The 25,123-nt window shown below is 46.6% G+C and overlaps 2 protein-coding genes across 3 annotated transcripts in view; one reads left to right on the top strand and one right to left on the bottom strand.

Moving 5' to 3' along the window:
* The window catches only part of FRMD1 (FERM domain containing 1), a 46,082-nt gene extending 40,829 nt beyond the window's left edge, over positions 1-5,253 (top strand). For both annotated transcript variants that reach the window (XM_064158443.1, XM_064158442.1), the window contains exons 13-14: positions 856-935; positions 2,081-5,253. In XM_064158443.1, the coding sequence (XP_064014513.1) occupies positions 856-935; positions 2,081-2,368 (368 nt within the window). In that variant the 3' untranslated portion in view covers positions 2,369-5,253. The remainder of the gene's footprint in view (positions 1-855; positions 936-2,080) is intronic.
* An 11,750-nt stretch (positions 5,254-17,003) lies between these two features.
* The window catches only part of KIF25 (kinesin family member 25), a 37,912-nt gene continuing 29,792 nt past the window's right edge, over positions 17,004-25,123 (bottom strand). The window contains exons 12-15 of the mRNA XM_064158210.1: positions 24,968-25,119; positions 21,071-21,268; positions 19,333-19,488; positions 17,004-17,567 (exon numbers count right to left, since the gene is read on the bottom strand). Of these exons, the coding sequence (XP_064014280.1) occupies positions 17,410-17,567; positions 19,333-19,488; positions 21,071-21,268; positions 24,968-25,119 (664 nt within the window). The 3' untranslated portion in view covers positions 17,004-17,409. The remainder of the gene's footprint in view (positions 17,568-19,332; positions 19,489-21,070; positions 21,269-24,967; positions 25,120-25,123) is intronic.

Here is a 25,123-nt window from a genome sequence, read left to right as displayed (position 1 = left end):
TGCTGCTGAGTACTTTTCTTCAGGCTCTAGCAACAGTCATAATCTGAGAGATCTAAGAAAGCTGTACCTTATTCCAAACAACTGCAAGTGTTCTGCCCAACTGCAGCTCTCTCACAGAGAGAGTGATTGGCATTGGAATGGACTGCCCAGGGAGGTGGTGGAGTTGCTGTCCCTGGGGGTGTTGAAGAAAAGCCTGGCTGAGGCACTTAGTGCCATGGTCTAGTTGATCTTGGAGGTCTCTTCTAACTTGGTTGATTCTATGATTCTAACAGGATTTAAGGTCAGCTCATCTAGAGGGTAAAGGCCAGCACCCTATATTGCATAATGCTGCCCTCCTCTTGGCTCCTCAAGGTCCCCCTTCTCCAAATTTGCCAAGTTTATACTCGGTTAATGACAAAAAGATACCTGAGGTAAACCTTTTGTAGGGAAGGAATTTGCTTTAAAGTCTTGTATACCACAAAACAGCCGAGGAGTTCAACCACAGATTAATGAGCTGGTCACAGGAAACGATAGGCAAAAGTTTTGAGGCTTATGACACAGGCAATGCTAGCCAGTGGGGCCATGCAGGAGCTGTCTGGCCCTGAGACACACAGCCTTCACAGCAAAGCAAGGTGGGTGAATATGGGACAACTTGGTGAGAAGATGTTTTCTTGAGAGTTCTTAAACATCAAACCTTGATGGGATAAAAGGGAATAAGTGTGAGCAAAACTTCCAGAGCACTGAAGTGCTTACTGATGTATATTCATAGGACAGTACTGCTTGAATGTGGCCTCTGAGAACAGCTTCCCTTCTTCACAGCCCAAAAAACCCTCAAACCTTTGCAATACTTTTTCACATCTTCCTTCTCTTTTGCAGCTGTAAATGAAGAATTGCTGCCTGTGGTACAAGTCACGCTGATAAAAATGAGAGGGCAAAGTGTGGAATCGCTTCACCAGGTAAAGGAGTGCTCAGCAGGAGGGTCTGTCTGTGTGTGCATTGTCTCCATTATACTAGACCTTGGTACAGCTGTACATCAGGTGAACTTGGTTGTTATGGATTTCACAGCAACAGAACACGGGGACAGTCTCAAGCAGTGCCGGGGGAGGTCTAGGCTGGATGTTAGAAGGAAGTTCTTCCCAGAGAGAGTGATTGGCATTGGAATGGGCTGCCCAGGGAGGTGGTGGAGTCACCATCCCTGGAGGTGTTGAAGAAAAGCCTGGCTGAGGCACTTAGTGCCATGGTCTAGTTGACTGGACAGGGCTGGGTGCTAGGTTGGCCTGGCTGATCTTGGAGGTCTCTTCCAACCTGATTGATTCAATGACTGGACCATACAGCATATGCCTGTTTCTGGGAGTGCAGCTTTGTCAGCACAGGGTTTCGTCAGGGTGGTTTTTAGTTCTTATCCCATGGAGGTGAAAGAAGTGACAGTGGGAGGAAGTTTTCTGTATTGCAGTCTTGGTTTAAAAGCAGTATTCCTGAAATCAGCTTTAAAAGTTGGTTGTGAAAAGGCAGAACAAGAAGAAGCAGGTGGGGAAGTTGGAAATGTCTCGGGTAGTCACTTATTCCTCTGCAGAGGCGAAGTCACTACAGCTTGTGTAGCAAGACACTGCCTCTGGGAACTGCAGTTTGCTGCTCTTCACTGCTAAACAATGTTACGTAGAGGAAACTACCTGGCACCTAGTGAACTTTGGACACTGTAGCTCATTAGTTTGCATACTTGCATTCTGAACCTTCCTTTCACTAACTCAGTGTGCTCAGCAGCTGGTGCCATTTTTGGCTACATGTACTTTGTCCTTTTGAAGATGACTGCAGGGCTCTGTCAGGAAGTGACATGTCGTCGAGGTGTCAATGCCTGTTCAGTATTTTGTCCTTTTTACTGGGCACTGACAACACAGTACAGTCAGATCAGGGTCTGGCTCAATGTGGGAGGGCAGCTTAATGCACTTGCACTTGTAATTTCTTCATCAAGCCAATGCCCTTCAGGAGGTTATTGGAGCTGCTTTGAAGGAGTGGAAGAGCAGTGCTGTAAAACTTGCCGTGCACACAGCCAACATCCTTGGGCTGTCTCACTTCCTCACTTTGTGTCTTACCGAATTGGCAGGTCAGATCACCCAAAAGCAGGAGCTGTGCAGACCAGCACAGCCAGAGCTTGGATGATATCCGCCTCTACAAGCGCCGCCACCCGCCCCTGAGTGCCGCACTGTCTTCAGACACATCCCACAGCTACACGTTTGGCTGCAGCCTGGAGGATAAGCTGTCTGTCTATGGCTGTGTGTACTCCACGGTGGACTGCAAAACCAAGTCTGCCCTTTATGGGAAGCGATCTATGAACTGCCTGTCCTTGGATCTTCTGGGAGAGGACCAGCTCCCGGAGGAGTTTGTGGTGTAATGAGATTGGAACTCTTCCATACCAGGAAATGGCTCATCATGGAAATATATACCTCATTAACACATGTGATGTCATTCTGGTTCTTGCAGGAGACTGTGAGCAGCTTGGTTATTCTGCTCCATAATCAGTGACATCACTTCTGCAGATCTGTCTACAGGGCAAATCGACTGGAGTGTAGCACTTAATGGTGACATTTGAAGTGTCTGAGCAGAAGATGGAAGTGTCCTGCACCATTAGCAGTGACACAACCAACATAAAAACCAAAAACAGAGGACCAAAACACATGCTGAGCTACTAAAGCAAACACTATGTCCAAATGGATTTATCAGAAAGACATTTAAAGCCTTATGTCAGTTTATCTTCCTGCCTTTTCCTTGTGGTCCCTGTATGTTAGTGTTAGTGTACAGTACAGATGTGTTTTCTTGAATTCATGCAGCTGCAGCCCTGCCAACAGCTGCCAGGTCACAGGATGCTCCTGAGCACATTTGGAGGGCTGGGTATGGAAGTACCTAGCCCGTTCCTGTTGCAATGAACACAAGTTGCCTGTTACCTTTACTGGGAGCAAGAACCTGCTCCACCAGGAATTTATTTCTCTTTTTCTGTTGTTGCTGTTTTGTGTGTTCTTCTTTTTCCTTCTTTAAATGAAACTGCCTCTCAGATGTCTACTACAGCCATGCTGCAGATTGATAAATAAGTGCTTATATTTGTGGGGAGATGGAGGAGGAGATAAAATGACTTGGCTGCTTTTGAGAATACGAGTGTTAATTGAAGAGAGGAGTGTGACTGGAGAATTTCTCCAGGCATGATCGCCCCTTACTTTGTATCATACTTCTGTGTTGCTATTTTCTTTGTTTTCCAGAAAGCTGTTCCTTCAGAAATTTTTCCTCTGCTTAGGAGACAAGTTGCTTTGGAAGGAGAGAGTGGCTGTGTCCAGCTTAGTCATGGATAGGTCATACAAACACATGGTGCTGCAGGCTGGAGATAGTGGAAGTGTAGGGCGTTGTTGTCCCAAACCAAGGGCACTTGTTCAGTGATTTTTGCATGGTGGAGCTGGCTGTGCTGGCTCTCGCTGAGAAAATTCTTATAATTATACTATTTGATTCAGGCATTTGCTGTGGAAAACTTCCTGCTGCCTTGTTACATCCCAGGAATGTTTGTTTGATTTCCTTCCCTATATCCTTGCAGCACATCTTCACCTTTTCAGTACCCAGCATTTGGGAAGGTTGTGACTGCAGCAGGCATGTGTAAGATGTACCTAAGCTTATGACAACATTGCAGGTGAAAGCCAATACTTTTTTTGCAAACTAAAAGCAGATTGATGCAGCTCTGCCAGCGAAGGAAGTGTGTATTGTGCAGCATTGATCATTCAAAAGCTGAAGACAGCCTAACTCAGGAAAGGAAGGAAGCCAGACCACCGTGAGGAGGGTTTGACCTGTTGCTTTGATGGCTCACTGGTTCTATACATGAGACAGAACTTGTACTGAAGTGCTGCCAGTGACTGTACATCTATCCTCTGAGATTAATCCAACACCAAACCCTAGCTGTGTGTTTGAGGTCACAGTAGCCATGACTCAGTTGACCTCTTTGATTACACTGTTCTTTCTTTTTGTAATGAACAATTAGGAGCCATGTGTTCATTAATCTCTTTTCATTTGTCTCTCATCATTTGTTCCAGACAAAGCCAAAATCCCTTTACAAAGTACCTGATGTAGGTTTACTGCATCAAACATAAACTCTTGAATGAGTCTAAATGAGTAAAGGACATCTGCCTGCTTGTGAACAGTCCAGTCAAACCTCCCTGTTACCTGGGCAGTTTTTGGCTATAAGCCATGAGAGATGAGCAGAGCCAGGATCCAGGACGCCAGTGGCCATGCTGCAGGAAGCAGCCTTACTCTTGCAGCTGCTGTGGAGCTAGAGGGATGGGTCTTCCTGCAGCAGTGTCTCTCTGTGGAAAAGGTGGGGTGGTCTGGAGTGACATACCTGCTAATCTGTTGCTCTCCTACCCATGCAGATGTACAGTCACTTCTGCTGACAGGAAAAAAGTGCTTAAAACTGAGTGGCTGTAATTGTTTGGAACCATGTCACAAACCATGCACATGGCTCGCATCCACGCAGACTCTCTCAAAGACAATCACATTCATACCTGCTTCAGCCTAACCACCTTCCTGAAGTGTTTATGGACACCAGGCAGTTGGGTTGTTTTCTTTTTGCAGTTACCAAGCATTCAGTGGATTTGGTGAAACGCTGTAATCTTGGTTACAAAACACACCAGTGCCTGAAAACAGAGTAATTGGCTCTTGCATGACCATCTGTTGCCTTGTACATACACGAGGGCTTCTTGTATTCATGGCTGGTGGGGAAGACAAACTCGCCAGGTCTGGCTGTCTTCTCTCTTAGTGGTCAATACAGCTCCCTCCAGTACTATAAACTACATACACATATGAAGGGGAGACCAAACACATTTGTGTGTAAACTGAGAATGAATTCATACCTTACAAGCACTGTGAATATCTCTTATGCAAGTTTTTATACTCACATGAAAAAAAAAAACAAACCAACCAACAAAGAAAATCCTCACAACCAAACCAACAAAACCCAAACCTTGTTCCTTCTAGTAATACATTTTGGGGGTTTATGTTTTGTTTTTAATTTAGAAGGTCTCTCTATTATTTTTTTGGGGTTGATTAGTTTGGTAGAGGTGTGAAGCATTTATCAGCTGATGTTAGAAACTAGCTGCCAATATTTGTACATATCTGTAAAATACGTGTGCTATAATCACTCTATTTTAATGGTAAAATTTTTCTCCTTTCTGTGAAAGGAATTTCTTGCTGAAAAGGAATTAATTATATGTATACCTGCAATAAAGTATGTATAGAAAAAGGTAATTGTCTCAGAATTTTATACTCTATTCAAAGAGGTGCCTGTCAATGACATCTTCTATTTGAGATAAGTAGGTTGCAGAAATGAATTTGCTGCCAGACTGTAATCCATACGAGCTTGGCTTGTCAGGGTAAACCCCAGGGTACAGTAGTCACTGGAACAACTCTTGTAATGGAGAACCCCATTACAAGAAGGATGTGGATGTGCTGGAGCGTGTCCAGAGAAGGACCACTGGGATGCTCAGAGGGCTGGAGCAGCTCTGCTATGAGGACAGACTGAAAGAGTTGGGGCTGTTCAGTCTGGAGAAGAGGAGGCTCCCAGGTGACCTCCTTGTGGCATTCCAGTATTTGAAAGGGACTACAAAAAAGCTGGGGAGGGACATTTCAGGCTGTCAGGGAGCGACAGGACTAGGGGGAATGGAGCAAAGCTGGAGGTGGGGAGATTCAGGCTGGATGTGAGGAGGAAGTTCTTCAGCATGAGAGTGGTGAGAGCCTGGACTGGGTTGCCCAGGGAGGTAGTTGAGGCTTCATCCCTGGAGGTGTTTAAGGCCAGGCTGGCTGAGGCTGGGGCCAGCCTGCTCTAGGGTAGGGTGTCCCTGGGCATGGCAGGGGGGAGTTAGAACTAGCTGATCCTTGTGGTCCCTTCCAACCCTGACTGATTCTATGATTCTGTTTCCTACCAGCCATTCTCAGTAGCACAGTGCCAAAGGGGGGGCTGTCAAGCATTCAGGAAGCAGTTGAGCAGGTTGGAGTCACTCAGGACATTAATGGGAGCTGAAGCTTAACTGAAGAGACAAGTTAAGCTGCTTATGGTGGTTAGCCAAGAAAACAAGATGTGTGAACTCCCAAGGGTGTAGAGAGATCCTGTCAGTATCCTCCTGGGGGCTGCATCAGAGGGCAGGCACAGCAGCCCACACGATGCAAGTGCCACTGTGGAGTGCTCTGCTGTAAGTCACCTAACCTGCTGGCCTGGAGTCTGGCATAGTTTTGCTTTTCTTGCAGTGTAAATCTATGAGGGAGCACCATAGAACTACTTGCATCTCTTCCTGAAGATGCTTGATGACTGACATGAGTTTTTGTTGTGGTTTTTTTTGGTTTCTTGGGGGGGAGTTGTTTGTTTGTTTTCAAGGTTGGATTTTTTGTGGTGTTGCTGTTTGGAGGTCTTTCTGGTGTTCTGTTTTGGTTTTTTCCTCTGGACATGTTATGGACCACTAAAGCTAGCAGTCAAAAAAGCAAAAATGTTTTCAGGTCTTTGGCCAGGGTTGCCTCTATTCTTATGATTTCTTCTCTTGTCCAGTAACTGCTGCCTCTAAATTTTCAAGGACTTCAGAGACTTCTCCAGCTTTGGTTTGAGGATGCTGGAAGGAGGTGGTTTGGTTACATATGGAACTTTCTATGAAAGTAAAATTAATTGGCCAATACTAAATGACCTAATGCTGAAGGGGTTTTGTGTCTGTTTCTTTGCTTGGTACATAATAGCACTTTTTTTAACTGCTAGAGGGGACTGCTGCTGACCAGAATGTAGATAGGGTAAGTATGTGACTGAAGATATGGCTACTCATGGTACCAGCAAATGAGCAGGTGATGCCGTGTGGGATGGGGGGAATGTTATTACTGTACTACACTTTGGCCACAACAACCCCAAGCATCGCTACAGGATGGGGACAGAGTGGCTGGAGAGCAGCCAGAAGAAAGAGACCTGGGGGTGCTGGTAGATAGTAGCTGAACAGGAGCCAGCAGTGTGCCCAGGGGGCCAGGGGGGCCAGGAGAGCCAGTGGCATCCTGGCCTGGATCAGACACAGTGTGGCCAGTAGGACAAGGGAGGTTATTCTGCTCCTGTGCTCAGCACTGGTCAGGCCACACCTTGAGTGCTGTGTCCAGTTCTGGGCTCCTCAATTCAAGAGAGATGTTGAGATACTGGAACATGTCCAGAGAAGGGTGACAAAGCTGGTGAGAGGCTTGGAGCACCGCCCTGTGAGGAGAGGCTGAGGGAGATGAGCTGGGGTTGTTTAGCCTGGAGAAGGGGAGGCTCAGGGCAGACCTCATTGCTGTCTACAACTACCTGAAGGGAGGCTGTAGCCAGGTGGGGGTTGGTCTCTTCTGCCAGGCAAGCAGCAACAGAACAAGGGGACACAGTCTCAAGTTGTGCCAGGGGAGGTCTAGGCTGGATGTTAGGAGGAAGTTCTTGACAGAGAGAGTAATTGGCATTGGAATGGGCTGCCCAGGGAGGTGGGGGAGTCGCCGTCCCGGGGTGTGTTCAGGAAAAGCCTGGCTGAGGCACTTAGTGCCATGGTCTAGTTGACTGGCTAGGGCTGGGTGCTAGGTTGGAGGTTTCTTCTTCCAACCTGGTGGATTCTGTGCTTCTAGATCTTTGTTAAGGTGTGCCAAACGCTGGAGTTGCATGAAAGTGCAAGGTCTGAAGGTGTGTGCTAAAGCTGATGGGTACAATACAGCAGGCGTTTCGGGTGAAAGGAGCACAGTGTGCAGCTCTTGTGGTGAAAGCTGGCTGAGACACTGAAAGCTGTGATGCTGAACGCTTGTTGAGCAAGAACTGATGGTGAAGTTTCACAGCAGTGGGCAGGCTTCCAGCTGTAGCTTAGCTGAGCAATGATGCTTCCCCTGTAGGTGTGGGGTGTCCTCTCGCGGCTGCTCCTAGGCGCTCGGCGGCAGAGGTTTGCTGCGGCAAGAAAATACGCCCATGCTGCCGATTCCAGGGAAGCCTGGCTGCGGCGGCAGTGTCCCAGAGGAAGCCTAGTCCTGGCCTGCCCCGTGGTCTAAACCCCCTCCTAGCAGGCACCGTTTAAAGGCCCGGAACCAGGGGCCGGGCGCGCCGCTCCGAAGCAGCGCTGGGAGACCCACGACGGGCACGAAAGGTCCTGAGCGCCGCCGCGCCCCCGACCTGCGCCGCGGGCTGCGCTGCGTGGCTGCAGTGCCGGGCTGGGCCGCGAGGCGGCGCCAGAGGAGCGCGGCGCGGACACTGCCATAGGCGCGGCGAGCTGCTGCAGCAGGATGCTCCAGGCTGCCCCTTCTCGCTGCGAGCGCCGGCTGGGGCCAGCCACCTCACGCAGCTCTGCGCTGCTGGGAGGCCCCAGATGCTGCTGGGAGCCACGACCACACGGGCAGGAAAAGTCCTTCGGTTAGCTTCACATTGCTGGAAATTGAACTGCCCGTTTCCCCCGGGGCCCGGATGCAGCTGGCCAGGCTATGAAATGGGAGGAGTTCGGATGGTCTGCGCAAGCCGAACCACGGCGAAGTCTCTAGTTGAGTGAGCAGACTCTAAGGCTGCCTGTGGCCATCAGGCACTCAGTGAATCCCGTACAGAAAGTGTGTTACACGGTCCCACGGCACGGATGCTGCACCCTTCGGTCCCAAAGGCAGCATGCCCAGTTTGCCCAAACTAACGCTTGGGACAAAGCTGCTGCTGCCTCTAGCAGTCTCTGTCACCGGATACTCGAGGTGTGAGATGTTGATACCAATTCAAAAGAGCCCTCCAGCGAGTTGGTTTATGGAAGACAAGCCCATTCAATGCAATATACCCTCGGAATGGGAAGTACCAGAGGCACAGGCAGTTGGTAACCTAAGGGACTGTGACTGAGGCAACTCAGCTGTGCCTGCTCTGTGCCTGCAGGTTCCCTCATAGTGATGCCAGAACTGGAGACAGGACAAGTGTAGGTTAACCTTGGGTTCACTCAGTGAAGGAGTTTTTCCTTTTGCCACCGAGCTGTCTCCTCTCGAGGTGAGCATCTGTTCTGCCGAAGCTTTGCAGGCATTAGTGCAGCATCACCAAGTATTTCCTCCAGCTGCACCCAGGAAATCAAGCTTGCTGAATTTTTAGTGATGTCTGCATGCAGTTGCAGTCACTTGCCCACTGCCACGACCCCCCTCAGATGGCTGAATATTAGTGGTCAGCTCCTGTCTGTCCACAGTTGGGCCATTCTTTGTCCTTGTCAGCTGAGGCAGCTGGCACAGCAACTGGGAAGACAGTGCAGGTATGTCTCTTGCACAGCACCTTCCCAGCATGGCAGTCGCTGTAACAGCCCTGACAGCTACACTGACTCTGGCTTTTGTCCTGTGGAGAGACAGAAGTAAAGGTGAATCTGGTACTGGCAAGATGCCATTGGTCAGTAGGGCTGAAGGAGGCAATGGGATGAAGAAATGAACAGGGGTGACTTTGTTTGATTTAACTTCTCATATCCCAACAATATGTTATAAGGTCAAAGTAGTTCTCATCCTTCCTTTGCAGGCATGCATTGCATCTCTGCAACTTGATTTTAGGGGCTTCATGCCAGACAACGGCCATGGTGTGTCTTCATGATGCTGGTGAGCCAGGTATACCCTGAATTTGAACCCTGAATTTGGCTCTGCAAAGAGGAGATTGTACTTGTTAGAGTAAGCTCTGGACAGCAGCCCTTGCATTGGAAGTCTGTTGCTCTACCATAGAGAAGTAATGAGCAAAAGTCCTATTTACCCTTTCTGGTAGACTGCAAGGGCAGCTGAATATGGATTGTGGAAGAACATAGCTGTGGTAGTTTAAATTCCTGCTTTATTTTTATTCCTGGGAATAGCAGACTCACTTTTTTTTTGTTTTTTTTTTTTTTCAATTTAAAAGCTCATAAATATATTTATACCAATCTTTAATTTTCTTCCTCTGGTTGCTGCTGTTCTCCATAGGCAGTAAGATAATTGGATGTGGCATGTGCTAGAAGCATTAAGTCTCAAGCCACCATATGGAATGATGTCTTAATGATAGCAGAACATTTGGTGTACAAGAAAAAACAAACCAACCAACCAAAACAAACCCAAAGCAGTCTGCTTGAAGCACAGTAGGTGCTGAACCTCATTGTTACAACCAGCTGACAAGTAGCCTGACCCATGTGATGATTGCTGTAGAAATCGGTCACTCTTGTCACAATGTTCCCCATGCAGAAAATGAAGGGCTGAAATGTGGCTTGCCCTCTACCCAGGGGGCTTCAGAGTGGATTCAAAAGAGCTTCAGCTATTGGGCTAGAGACTGCTGAGCAGTAACCTGTATTGTAGCAAGCCAGGTACTTTTCTCTCCTTGATGTGTAGCTTCAGGAAATGAGAGTGAGGAGGCTTTTTGCCCTCTTCTGAGGCATCCACACTTACTGCTAGGGTCTGTGATGCAGTTCAGTGTTGTTCCTGGCAGCAGTACTGAAGTCTTTCTTGTCTGACTTGTGGGCTGCACTCCTATATTTAGGGGTAAATTGCTGGCTGTGGCTGTGGGGGAATCTTTGGAAGCTGGCCTGGCCTTAGTCTGTAGTGTCTATTGAAGTGGATCTGGCGCTCTCTGAGTCTGCAGGACCAGAGACACTGGCAATGCCCCTGTCCTCTCCCCTGGCACACATAGCTAAGCACTGGGGTTAGAGCAGGTTAAAGCTAAGCACTGGGGTTAGAGCTGCACACCCCCAGCTCCCTCAGCCTCTCCTCACAGGGCTGTGTTCCAGGCCCCTCGCCAGCTTCATTGCCCTTCTCTGGACACGTTCCAAGCACCTCAACATGTCTCTTGAATCATCACTACAAAGTGCTCTGGCATCAAAGGATGTGCTTTAGAGCACAACCATGCATTAGCAAGCAGCTCTCTGTGCAGCCCCATGCAGTCCCTGCCACATGCCAGTGTTGTCAGGGAGGCCATAGATTAGACCCAAAAGGAATGGCACAGTATAAAGTATTATCAGGGCTGGAAGAGACCTCACAGATCATCAAGTCCAACCCTTTACCACAGAGCTCAAGGCCAGACCATGGCACCAAGTGCCACGTCCAATCCTGCCTTGAACAGCCCCAGGGACGGCGACTCCACCACCTCCCCGGGCAGCCCATTCCAGTGTCCAATGACTCTCTCAGTGAAGAACTTTCTCCTCACCTCCAGCCTAAATCTCCCCTGGCACAGCCTGAGGCTGTGTCCTCTCGTTCTGGTGCTGGCCACCTGAGAGAAGAGAGCAACCTCCTCCTGGCCACAACCACCCCTCAGGTAGTTGTAGACAGCAATAAGGTTACCCCTGAGCCTCCTCTTCTCCAGGCTAACCAATCCCAGCTCCCTCAGCCTCTCCTCGTAGGGCTGTGCTCAAGGCCTCTCCGCAGCCTCGTCGCCCTTCTCTGGACACGCTCAAGCATCTCAATGTCCCTCCTAAACTGGGGGGCCCAGAACTGAACACAGCACTCAAGGTGTGGTCTAACCAGTGCAGAGTACAGGGGCAGAATGACCTCCCTGCTCCTGCTGGCCACACCATTCCTGATGCAGGCCAGGATGCCACTGGCTCTCTTGGCCACCTGGGCACACTGCTGGCTCATGTTCAGGTGGGTATCAATCAGCACCCCCAGATCCCTCTCTGTCTGGCTGCTCTCAGCCACTCTGACCCCAGTTTAAAGGCACCCACCTGCCTTCGCAGCCACAGTCCCTGTCCCTGGTGCAGGCCTTTTGCTGGGTGTGAGCTGAAACCTTCTGAGCACTGCAGTGCCCCATCCCATAGCTTCTCTGGCTCTCCCTGCCCCAGGGGCATGCTGTGATGTGCTCATTTCTAAGTGTCACTGGAGAGAATGTCGATGCAGCTTTGGGACATTGGTTGTTTGGAGGCTTTGCCAACCTTAGCCAAGACAGGAGGCGTCTTGCTGCTTATTAAAGATGAATTCAAACAAATGAAACCAAACACAGCTGTCTCCCTGGAGATGCTGGCATGAATTCAGGATGGCTTAAATTTTATCTTGGACTTTTTTTTGGTCTCCCTTTATAAAATCAAATTTCAGAGGGACAAAGGCATTGCAGGATAAAGTCTTTGTCTCTTTGATTAAAATGGATGTTAGAAAAAAGCACTGCAGACAGCATTTCCCCTTGTTTGTGCCCTTCAATTAGATCACCCTTTGACCTTCTTTGTATGATGTGTGGCTTGCATTTTTGACTGGCTGGGGCTATGGTTAATGTCATTGCTTAGATGCTGTTGGTTTTGCACAAGGCTGCAGTTGGCCAGAGGGCCAACCAGAGCCTGGGCTGAATCAGAAGTGTGGCCAGCAGGGCGAGGGAGGTGATTCTCCCCCTCTACTGTGCTCTGCTGGGACCCCACTTGGAGTTAGGAGGAGAGGTGTAGATAGATCTAGAACCAGACAATAGCCTTCAATGTACTCCAGACATCCAGTTCTGGAGCCACTATTACAAGAGGGATGTGGAGAGGCTGGAGTGTGTCCAGAGAAGGGCCACAAGGATGCTCCGAGGGCTGGAGCAGCTCTGCTGTGATCACAGACTGAAAGAGTTGGGGCTGTTGAGTCTGGAGGAGGCTCCCAGGTGACCTTTTTGTGGCCTTCCAGTGTCTGAAGGGGGCTTACAGAAAAGCTGGAGAGGGACATTTCAGGCTCTCAGGCAGTGACAGGACTAGGGGGAATGGAGCAAAGCTGTAGGTGGGGAGATTCAGGCTGGAGGTAAGGAGGAAGTTGTTGAGCATGAGAGTGGTGAGAGCCTGGAATAGGTTGCCCAGGGAGGTGGTTGAGGCCCCATGCCTGGAGGTGTTTAAGGCCAGGCTGGCTGAGGCTGTGGGCAGCCTGCTCTAGGGTAGGATGTCCCTGCCCATGGCAGGGGGGTTGGAGTTAGATGATCCTTGTGGTCCCTTCCAACCCTGACTGATTCTGTGATTCTGTGCAGTACCTTTGGCAGTCTTGCACTGTGGGCCTGTCTGCTTGCCCGGGAGCAGACACTGCTGCCTATTCCTCTAGTTGGAAAGGTTTTGCAAGTCCATCAAGTTGCAACCACTTCTCCACAATAGGAGCTGAAAGCTTTTCCCTATAACCACTTCATTCTGCCTCTGCCTTGCGTTCTGCAGAGGTTTGGAAAAGTGCTTCATAAAATGGAATTGCAATTTAATAACGAATTAAACATTTTTGTGACCCTTCCAATGCTAATTATGGTTCCCTAACATGGCTGAAACAAGAGCAACTTCTCTTTGTGGTGTGGCTGCTGCCAAGGCATGAAGCCACATGTGGAAATGTGTAATTTTCAAGCGTCAGCATAGGTCAAAGTTTTGTTTAAGAGTGGGCCACAGGCGCTCACAGGGATGGGGAACAGCAGCTGTGCCACCCTCTCTGCTCTGCCTTCCCCTGTGTGGCAAACTGGCTGCTGCAAGTGAGCTGGGCACAGCTTCACAAGCTGAAGGAAGGTACCTTGGAGCAGTGCTGCTGAGCTCGATGGCAGACTTAAGTAGCTGTGGTAGGGATCAAAGGTGAAAAATACAAATGCAAATCCTTGACAGCAGTTGTGTGTCCTTCAAAATCAGGTCCTTGAGCATTCACTTTCCCTGGCAGTGGCAAATTGAGCTGGGGCTCTAAGCCTAGACTCTCTTGCTAGACTGAATGTTAATGACTTTCTCTTTACTGCCAGGAAAACCAAGTACTGGAGTTGATAAATTCCAGCTGAAATGATAAATCCACAGAAAAACATAGACAGCAAGCTATACTTTTAAGACAAATTAGACTTGTACCTTGAAGGCTATTGTCTGGTTCTAGATCTATCTACATCTCTCCTCCTAACTTTGTCTAGGCCTCCTGCTAACTGTCAACACGTATCTGTGTATTTCACCCCAGATCAGCACTTGCTGCTATTAGGACTTGGGGACTGCTCTGGCAGAGTTCTCTGTTTTCCCTGTTCCATCTCCAGTTCTGCTGGAGATTTGGCTGAAGCCAGAGTATTTACTTATTCAGGAACATACACAAGCTCACATTCTTTGTCTTTGAGCTGGATCAAAAGATACTGCTTTCTGGGAGAGTACTTGGCCCATGGGTTAGAGGATGTGTTAGTAGGGTATGTGAGTAGAAAATGGGGCCCCAAGGATGAAGAACAGAAGCCCAACAGTGACAGGACAACATAATGATCATGGGTAGCAGAGAGGACCTCCCAATACTGAGTAGCACTGCCTCTGAAACAGTGACCCAGTGACCTAGAGACTGCTCTTACTGCAGTGCATCAAGGACTGGCTGAGCTGTGGGTTATGCACTCATGGACTTCACTTTTTCTCCTGCTTTATGTTGGGCTAATCCCCTTTGCTTGTGCCCTTGCCAGAAAGCAAAGCTATATTAACAAATATACTATGTGGGCACTATTGAAAACAGCCACTTCTTTTCTGGTGCTTATGACCTCCTGTCAACATTTTTTAGAACACTTTCACCTATCTTTGTTTTTATTTCCAACTGTCCCCTCCACTCCCCTTCTTTCAAATACATTCTTTTGTTCTTTCTGCCTTGCACTGCTGGTACTTGTGTTTCAGCTTTAGAGAGTCAAGACAATAAGGGAGGACCTGTTGGTTGGGATAGGTTTTAGTCAACAAACATCAGCTCTGTGACCATCACACCACCTTTTCTAACACAGTAGTTATTTGAAAGCATAAATTATCTGAAAACTAAAAAAAAAAAATGGCAGCAGAGAAGTGTAAAGCCTTGCACAAGGGGCCACAGCCTCAAGTTGTGTCTGGGGAGGTATAGTCTGGATGTTAGGAGGAAGTTGTTGGCAGAGAGAGTGACTGGCATTGGAATGGGCTGCCCAGGGAGGTGGTGGAGTCGCTGTCCCTGGAGGTGTTGAAGAAAAGCCTGGCTGAGGCACTTAGTGCCATGGTCTAGTTGACTGGCTAGGGCTGGGTGCTAGGTTGGACTGGATGATCTTAGAGGTCTCTTCCAACCTGGTTGATTCTATGACTCTATGATTGATTCTACAGGCTGTTTTTCTTGCTCTTTAGGACATCAGTTACTTGCCTGAAGGTCCTTGCCTCTCCTTTGGCACATCCAAGTGAATCTTTGGGCAGAAGAGAATTCACCTTAGATGCTGGAGTAAAGACATTTCACCCTTACGACTATTACACTTCTTTCCTTCAGTGCATCATATCTGCCACTGGGATTAGGCACTGGTGTCTCTATAACCCAGGAAACTCCAAACTGGGATTAGGCACTGGTGTCTCTATTACCCAGGAAACTCCAAACTGGGATTAGGCACTAGTGTCTCTATAACCCAGGAAACTCCAAACTGGGATTAGGCACTGGTGTCTCTATAACCTAGGAAACTCCAAACTGGGATTAGGCACTGGTGTCTTTATTACCCAGAAAATTCCAAACCTGAAAGTTCTTAGAGGGAAATGTTAAATTTGCTGCCCTGCATAGCTTGTACCCTTCATTATGCAAATCAAGCAGTGAGAGACATGCTACATTAACAAGGCAAACAGAAGCAGGGAATGACACATATGCACAAGTTGGCAGAGTTAATGTGGAAACTTAAACTTTTGCTATTTGCTGGTTATCTGAGGCATTTACTTTTCAGCTTTAACACTAAGTTTTGCTGCTTCTCCCCTACCACGTAGATTGTAAATCAGTGCCATGTTTTGAAGAGCAGCTCAAGAAGAGCAAGTGCAGTTTGTGACAAGTTATGTATCCATGTAACACTTAGGAAATGACAAATCCTTAAAAATATTTGAGGCACTTACTGGCAGAATCAGCAAGCCCTACATTGTCACTTAACACCTGTTAGAGCTATTATCTGGGCTGCTTTAGTAGCCTAGTTGTCAGGAGACTAAGGTGAGCTTGAAGCTGTTTACTACTGCCTTTTTGTTTTGGAAGCTAACATTCCTCACATTCCTCATAACACATTCTCACCTGAGATTGCTTTGTTGACCGTTCCTTTTCATGAAGTCCTGTGCCCAGATTCTTTTCCTACCCGTCTGTCTCTCTTGAAGTCAGGTAAAGTCAAAACGTTTTTACCCTCACAATGTTGTTACTACAGCTTTCTGGTTGTGATGCTCATGTTCCAAGCAGCAAAGCATCACATGCAACGCAGCAGCTGTTATACATTGAAGGGTGAAATTCCAATAATAGTATGCTATATGATCCCTGGGTAAATATTTACGCTTGTGAAGGTTAAGTGACTTGGAGTACTATAAACTCCAGCTTTTTGGGCAGGCTACTGCAATTTAAGCCTTCTTGCACTGACCTACCAATGACCTCTCCCACAGTCTAAAGGCAGAATGGTTTCTCAGGTGAAAATTTAGAGTAGATCTTGAGGCCTCTGCTGAGCAACAATACAGAGCATAAAACACATCAGATGTTACACGAATCCAACAACTCATCTCAAAACCACTACTTATCCCTATCATTGCTTAAATTTCTTTGTATCTTCTCCCAATATAACTTTATGCACAAATCCTGAATGATATTGTCCTAACATTGATGTTAAGAGGGTGAAAGCCTCCTGAGGATGACAAGCATTGTACTGCAAGCTGGGTTTTTGGTGTTTTATTCATGTGATAGATGAGAAGCATGTCAGGGATATCCTCAAGGTTGTGATGTAGTTAACCAATAGAATAGGCTACTACTAAAACAGTTGTACAAGTTATCTCCCATTGGGATCTGTAGTTCAGAGTCTTTCAGCACTCATGGAGCCCAAAAACCCCAAACCCAACCCCCACACAGGCAAAGCTGTAGTCTTAGTGAGCTCAGCAGCGTTGGGATTTGCTCCAACCATTTAACCTGTCTTCAATAACTTGTATAATCCCTCATTTACTTCCTAAGCTACATTCCAGAGGGGTAACAGATACAGCCTTACTCCTTGTTTGCCATCTCACTAGTGCCTTTATTTCCTACCTAAAAGCAGAGAACAGAACTCCATTCAGTACAGCTGATGAATCTCTTTACACTTCTATCTGTAGACACTGCTTTAAGAACGACTCCAGACAACAGAGCAAGCCATGACAACTTGTCATATTTTAATCCAAGCAGGGAGAAATCATTCTAGTGCTTCAAAGCAGCAACTAAAATACTATTTAGACCTCCTATTTTCTACTGAGAAAACAGAATGCACCCTTGGCCTTTCAGAAGCAACTCACTCTACATCAAGATTCTGTTGACATAGTTTGACCTACCCAAAGGAAAAACATAGCCAAAACTATGTCTTCAACTAGCTTTCCTTAAAAATCCACTCCACCAAGGCTGGTAGCTGTTGTCAATACTTGCTGTTATCTTTGGAGCAAGAACATTGCCAGCAGGTTTGTGGCTTACTACTGCCATGTTGAGGATTGTTTATTTTATCTGGCAGTGGATATCTAAAAGAATGGCTTTAGGACAACAATATACATTTCAGTCTGAGGAACTCATTAATAATACTTTAATCTGCAGGAGTCTTAGGTTTTATTTTGCTTTACTCGGCAGCGGGAAGTTTTTTTTCTTGACTTGTCCTCTCTGAACTTGCCGAGCACGGGTTCCAAATCCCAGAGACTGCATTGATTCTGTTAAGTACTTCTGGCCAGGAGAGATACACAGCATCACCAACAGTTTAGCATCACCTCCTAAAAGCAAAAACAACAAAAAAGGCAAAACACACTTAATTACCTCTTCATTTTCAGTACGTTATACACTGGCAATGTATTATCTATACAACAATGAGCTTAGGCTGCCATTGCTTTGATGAAGCAGAAGAGGCAATCCCAAGCACACATACAGGCTGAGCAGTGAGTGTCTGGAGAGCAGCCCTGAGGAGAGGGACTTGGGGGTGCTGGTGGATGAGAAGCTCAATATGAGCCAGCAGCGTGCATTTGCAGCCCGGAGAGCCAACCAGATGCATCAGGAGAAGTGTGGCCAGCAGGACAAGGGAGGTGATTCTCCCCCTCTTCTCTGCTCTGCTGAGACCCCATCTGGAGTACTGCATCCAGTTCTGGAGCCCCTAGTACAAGAGGGATGTGGATGTGCTGGAGAAGGGCCATGAGGATGATCAGGGGGCTGGGGCAGCTCTGCTGTGAGGACAGGCTGAAAGAGTTGGGGCTGTTCAGTCTGGAGGAGGCTCCCAGGTGACCTTCTTGTGGCCTTTCAATATCTGAAGAGGGCCTACAAAAAAGCTGGAGAGGGACATTTTAGGCTCTGAGGGAGTGACAGGACTAGGGGGAATGGAGTGAAGCTATAGGTGGGGAGATTCAGACTGGAGGTAAGGAGGAAGTTGTTCAGCATGAGAGTGCTGAGAGCCTGGACTGGGTTGCCCAGGGAGGTGGTTGAGGCCCCATCCCTGCAGGTGTTTAAGGCCAGGCTGGATGAGGCTGTGGGCAGCCTGCTCTAGGGTAGGGTGTCCCTGCCCATGGCAGGGGGGTTGGAACTGGATGATCCTTGTGGTCCCTTCCAACCCTGACTGATTCTGTGATTCTATAAGACTGCCTGTGAAAAGAGCTGCTGAAGACAGCTCCTTGAAGGGAACTCCATATCTAATGATATGGTATTTGCTCCAGTAGAATAAATGTTGCACAATTTGTATTACAGAATTTTTGCCCCTTACAGCTTCATCAGCTGGCATGCATGTCATGGGTCTGGGCACCTCATTAAGCATTGTCAATTATATGTAAATCTGGGGTTATGGCTTAGGGGTTTACTTGTGTGGCAATAAAGCCAAACAAACTTAAAAGTTCACAAAGAGTGATTGAGCATCAGGGAAATTGCCACTTTCAACACTTCACCTAAGCAGTGCCACCCAAGTCATACAGCAGGCTCAGTGCCCATACAACGTGGCTCCTAAACTCACTTCTTTGGCTTCTCCTTTTTACAGTGGGGACTCCAGCACTGGATGAAATTCAAAGTTCAAGCACAAATTAGTAGCCTTCCAGAAGCTCTCAAGAACTGCCACCTGAGTCACAATCAGTGCCTTAAAATGGAAACTAAAAGCATAAGGGCTGATGCTTTCTAGCTGAGGAAAAACATAACTGATATGGATGAGCACAAATCTGACATTGGAGTAGGAATTACACTTGCTTTGCATCTATTTCTGTAGAGATGAGGAGCTAGAAAATAATTATTACCTTTACAGAATACTATTAGGGGTGTTATGATTTTTACAAGTGTATTTCTAAGCTGAAGCTTGGAAACAGCAAGGTTTAGTCAGATTCAGGAGGAGTGCAGAATTGTTGCTATGTACACACACTGCTCTGAAGCCAGGTTCTTTGAATAGAGGCCCACATAAAAAAGATGAGTAGACTACTGTCTGGTTTTACACAGCAAAGGAGGGGAATGCTGGGGGGTGGAGGTGGGGTAGGAAGGCTATGTTGTTAAACAAAAGTCTGACTAATCCCTCACCTATGGAGTCCTGGAGCAGATGAGTCAGTTTGCTGTTTCGGTAGGGGACGTGAGTGCGCTGCTCTGCTATCGCTCCAAGCACATCTGCCAGGGCAGACAAGCTGCGGTTAATAAACGACGTCTCCCGCAGTGCTGCGCCTGTCACTCCAGACATACCTGGTACAGTGCAGAAAAAGGCAACGGTGAGACTCAGCAGAGGTTCTCCAGCACAAGTAAGCACAGCTCTTCTGCCTTCACTGGGAGATCTGGAAGAGCAGCCAGGAAGAAAGGGACCTGGGGGTACTGGTAGATAGCAGTTGAACATAAGCCAGCAGTGTGCCCAGGTGGCCAGGAGAGCCAATGGCATCCTGGCCTGGATCAGGAACAGTGTGGCCAGTAGGACAAGGCAGGTTATTCTGCCTCTGTACTCAGCACTGGTCAGGCCACACCTTGAGTACTGTGTCTAGTTCTGGGCTCCTCAGTTCAAGAGAGATGTTGAGATACTGGAACATGTCCAGAGAAGGGCAACAAAGATGGTGAGGGGCTTGGAGCACAACCCTGTGAGGAGAGGCTGAGGGAGCTGGGAGTGTTTAGCCTGGAGAAGAAGAGGCTCAGGAGGGACCTCATTGCTGTCTACAACTACCTGAAGGCAGGCTGTAGCCAGGTGGATATTGGTCTCTTCTGCCAGGCAACCAGCAACAGAATGAGGGGACACAGTCTCAAGTTGTGCTGGGGGGAATATAGGCTGGATGTTTGGAGGAAGTTCTTCACAGAGTGATTTGCCATTGGAATGGGCTGCTCAGGGAGGTGGTAGAGTTGCTGTCCCTGGAGGTGTTCAAGAACAGATTGGATGAGGCACTTAGTGCCATGGTCTAGTTGCTTGTCTAGGGCTGGGTGCTAGGTTGGATTGGATGATCTTGGAGGTCTCTTCCAACCTGATTGATTCTATGATTCCATGATCTGGCCCACCAAGTCTAAAACCAAGTAAATGTTTGTCCTGACTGAACTGAGGGAACACACACACTGTTGCTCAATTCTTGTTTACCAAACAGTTTCCATCACTCACAGGACAAAAAAAAAGTATTATATTAGGTTTCTGTGTAGAACAAAAGTTTAACAGTGAGCAACAGCAAGAATTCTTGGCAGTAAAGTGAAAGACTCTTTCATAATACTGGTTCAGCTTTCAAAACATTATTTCTGGAATGGTACATTTGGCTGCATGGCTTTTCTTGGTAGGAAAGCTTGTCCTGTAGGAAATAATCAAGTTTTTGAAATTACTGTGTGCATAGAGGAGGCAGAAGAAGAAAAATGCTTTGAAGAAATAATGAAAACAATATTATCTTTTCCATATTAACTTCCTCCAAGACTTTTTCCACAGTAAGGCAGAAAAATCCACACACAGTGATACCAATTATTACAGATCTTGGTAATATTTAAGTAATTTATGCACTTTAAACATTTCAGTGCAAAGAGATGCTAATTTTCAGAGCAGAAAAACATGTCTAATAAAAGCAGTCTGAACAAATAATATGCCTATGATATGGGTCAGTGCTCTGGACTTAACTTCAAATATATGTGGTCAGTTTTCAGTTGAACTGTACCAGTGTAAAACTGGAATGATCAGCAGCTCCAGTTTTGTTTATGGGTTGAAACCACCTCCTGCACAAAAGCAGGGTAGCATGTACATAAAGAGGCAAAGGCAGCTATTGGAACCTAGATCTGAAAAGATTCATGCCCATACCCAGCCATGTTCCCTTACCAACACACTCACTACCAGCCAGGTCCACCAGCTGCAGGCTAGTTTTGACTTGCTTGATTTTCTCAGTTGCTTCAAGGTGTGTTGGTGAAGAGGCTCTTGAAGAAGAGGTGGATGTATTGTCTCTCATTTTTTGTGGAAAGGTCCAGGAAACCTCTTTATTTAGTCTCTGGCTGGTTTGTTCATCTTCCCATGACATACCTGCTTAGTGGAAAGAACAAACAAGGAGAGATTCTCTCTGACACTGGAAATAGAGATGTGAAGAAAATGGGGCATCAACAGGGGACATAAAACATCTACTGTTTCATGCTGTTCTGGCAGAACCAGTGTACAAGTCAGAGTCAATGTCATGGGCAGGCTGAATTATTTTTTCTATCTTATTTCAGGTTTTCCTCATCAAGATGATTGTGCAGCTGGCAACAGGACTTAGTGCAGGTTGTATTGTATCTAAATTCTCTCTTGTTCACACTTTCATAAGACAAATTGAGAAACAGGAGTCCAGTAAAGACTTCAAAGAGGCATTTTACTGTGTTTTAGATGGACTGCAACCAAAGTGAGATTTTTGGGTGTTTGAAACATCACCTGCCAGTGGCTCAAAATGTTCCTAATCCTGTCTCTTCTATTTTGTCCTTTGCTGCTGTTCCATCCAGAATGCCCTCGGTGCTCACATCCCACTGCTGTATCTCCACACGATGAGCTGTTAGCCCCAAAACGTTACTCCTAGTTGTTCAGGTTGCCTACCTGAGCTACTCCTGGTAGTTTTGTAGCTACACTAGACTACTTCATAGCCTTCTTCTTCCTCAGCAGCAACAGCTGGCTTTCTCTTCTGGGAAGAGGAAGGCAGATTCTTGGGTAAAAGCTGCTTTCACATTAGCTTAGCAGCAGTATATGCAAAAAGGGCTTTCCCAAAGCACCTTCTGTTTTTTAATTCAATATTCTAGTTTTCATCCATCTTTCTCTCTCTCTGAAAGACACAGAACAGTAAAACAGTGCATACTCTGCTACAGATAATAGAGACAAGAGTTGTCAGGGGATGTAAGAGAGTCTAGTTTGCAGTAACACAAAGTTCCCAGCTGCAAAACATGAGTAAAGAGCAGACTAAAGTGCATCACAGAGCTGTGTTCCTCTCCAGCCAGGCTGTTGCTAGCTGATAGCAGTCTAGATGGAGCAGCTGTGTTGACTTCAGACCATAAGAGTATAAATACAAGTGTACTCATATGTAGTTAAGTAACTACCCTACTCAAACAACAGAGAATACTGAAACAAAACCCCAAAAGACTTTAATGAAACCTGAAATAGTTCTGGCTTGTCAACTAAGCTCATTGTAGAGTTCACAATGTTTTATTTATTGCCTAAGATTTTCTCCTTTTAAACACAGCAGAATGTGTGGGCACACTGCTGTAGAAAGGTCTCCCTTGCAGTGCAGCTCTACCCTCCACAAACACAGCCCCACATCTTCATCTACATGAGCGAGCTGAAAGCCTCCACAGAATCATAGAATCAACCAGGTTGGAAGAGACCTCCAAGATCATCCAGTCCAACCTAGCACCCAGCACTATCCAGTCAACTAGACCATGGCATCAAGTGCCTCATCCAGTCTGCATTCACCAAAAATTTGCCATTTCTATGGAGTTTTGCTGCCAGCAAAATGGCACAGTAGAGTGACTGCAAGTGGAAGTGGCAAAGGGAAGTCTGGACTATGTGGGGTGGCTGGTGTGCTAAGGGTGCAAATCCTGTGTTTTGAAAAGTAACATCACTGTGATTGACAAGAAGCTGGAGCTGGCTAGAGCTAACATCTGGAATGCTGGGGCTGCAACTTGTGAAGTAACTATGTCTTTTGGCAAGGCCCATAAGTAAGCAAGGGCACTGTTTGCTCAGTTTCGCTAATGTTGTGGGTTTAATTTCTGATAGCAATCTAAGGGGAAAAAATGTGAAATATTTCCCACTTTCTAAACCCATACTGTTGCTGCAGAATAGGAAGGAGGTGGCTCACAGCACTGGAAGCAGAAAGGCTAATTACAATGTGAGCAAAAGAAAACAAAGTTGATGCCTAAACCTCAAAGTTACTCCTAGAGCAATAAACTGCTAAGTCTTGCTGTGGTAATGAAAAGAAGAAATACAAGTTTTGCCATAGTAAATAAGACAACCATGTTGTCTGTTCCTACAGTGCCTGTTAGGAATGGTTCAAGAGACTCTAAATGTCATGGTCCTCTTTTGCAAATCAGTGGTAAAAAGCAATTTCTCATCTAAAAACATATGATGATCCTTAAAATGCATGGTTAGCTTTACCACAAACAGCATGAATATGATGTGTCATACAAAGTGACTGACTACTTCATTTGAGCATCTTATTGGACCCAGGAGTTGTGTACAGGTGCATTTGTGTCTCCCAGTGGTTGGTCCTTTCTCCATCACACCTTGTTTATCTTCCACAGAAGAGAGTAGATCAAGCAGTGTGTCAGTAACTGACTGGCCGAAAGGAATTGGTATCGCTTATTCTTGCAGCCCACTGAGCTCTACTCCGCTCTGGTGAGACCCCATCTAGAGTACTGTGTCCAGTTCTGGAGCTCCTATTACAAGAAGGATGTGGATGTGCTGGAAGGTGTCCAGAGAAGGCCCACAAGGATGCTCAGAGGGCTGGAGCAGCTCTGCTATGAGAACAGACTGCAAGAGTTGGGGCTGTTCAGTCTGGAGAAGAGGAGGGTTCCAGGTGACCTTCTTGTGGCCTTTCAGTATCTGAAGGGAGCCTACAGAAAAGCTGAGGAAGGAATTTTCAGGACATCAGGGAGTGACAGGACTAGGGGGAATGGAGCAAAGCTGGAGATGGGTAGGATGTGAGGAGGAAGTTGTTCATCATGAGAATGGTGAGAGCCTGGACTGGGTTGCCCAGGGAGGTGGTTGAGGCCCCATCCCTGGTGAGACAACTTTGATTATGCTTTCCTGTATGCTATCTATTAACCTTACAGAATGCAGAGAGCCATGAAGATGATCAGAACGCTGGAGCATCTCTCCTGTGAAGACAGGAGAGTTGGGGTTGTTCAGCCTGGAGAAGAAAAGGCTCCAGCATTTGAAGGGTGCCTACAGGATAACTGGAGAGGGACTTTTTCCAAGGTCATGTGGTGACAGGATAAGGGGTAATGACATCAAACTTGAAGAAGTTAGGTTATACATCAGGAAGAAATTCCTCAGCGTGAGGGTGGTGAGGCACTGGAACAGGTTGTGGAGGCAGCCCTGGAAATATTCAAAGCCAGGCTGGATGAGGCCTCGAGTAATCTAGTCTAGTAGCAGGTGTCTCTGCCTATGGCAGGGGCGCTGGAACTACATGATCTTTAAGGTCCCTTCCAACCCAAACTGCTCTGTGATTCTGTGATTACACCTTATCTTACAGCCTACAGATAAAATGTATTTTATGAGTTGTTTCATACTATAAAACTTGAAGAACTCTCTAAGTCAAGACCTGTAAAGATCCTTAAAATGCATGGTTAGCTTTACTACAAACAGCATGAATATATGTCATACAAAGTGATTAACTACTTTATTTGAGTATCTTATTGATATCTTATCTATCTTATACCTTATCTCACAGATAAAATTTATTTTATGAGTTGTTTCAGACTTATTTTATGAGATGTTTCATACTGTAAAGCTTGAGGAACTCTCTAAGTCAAGACCTGTAAAGAAAAGTGAAAAGCTTTTATGGAAGTGGAAGTTTCAGTAGCACTCAAACATCAAACTGGTCTGCTATTCAAGAAGGTAAGTAGAAGTTAACAGTGGAAAAGAACTGAAAGAGTGCATTAATCATTGTGAAAAGATGGAAAAGAATATATGAAAATTTCACTCCACACACTGCTTTTCAATAAACAATTGGCTCTAGATGGATTTTAGTAACATCTTACTTACTGAAGTTATCTCCAGAGACAACTGTGGTTATGGTTAATGTAACTACCAGATGAGAGCGAGAGGAATGAGCATGCACGAGAGTTGGGTGCCTGACTCTCAGCTGTAGACCTTTGTTGACTAGATGCAAAAATTCAGATGTGTTTTCAACAGTCCTAG

This window comes from Pogoniulus pusillus, chromosome 18 (genome assembly GCF_015220805.1).
Source record: "Pogoniulus pusillus isolate bPogPus1 chromosome 18, bPogPus1.pri, whole genome shotgun sequence".
Classification (NCBI taxonomy): domain Eukaryota; kingdom Metazoa; phylum Chordata; class Aves; order Piciformes; family Lybiidae; genus Pogoniulus; species Pogoniulus pusillus.
This window is presented reverse-complemented; position numbering and strand designations above follow the sequence as displayed.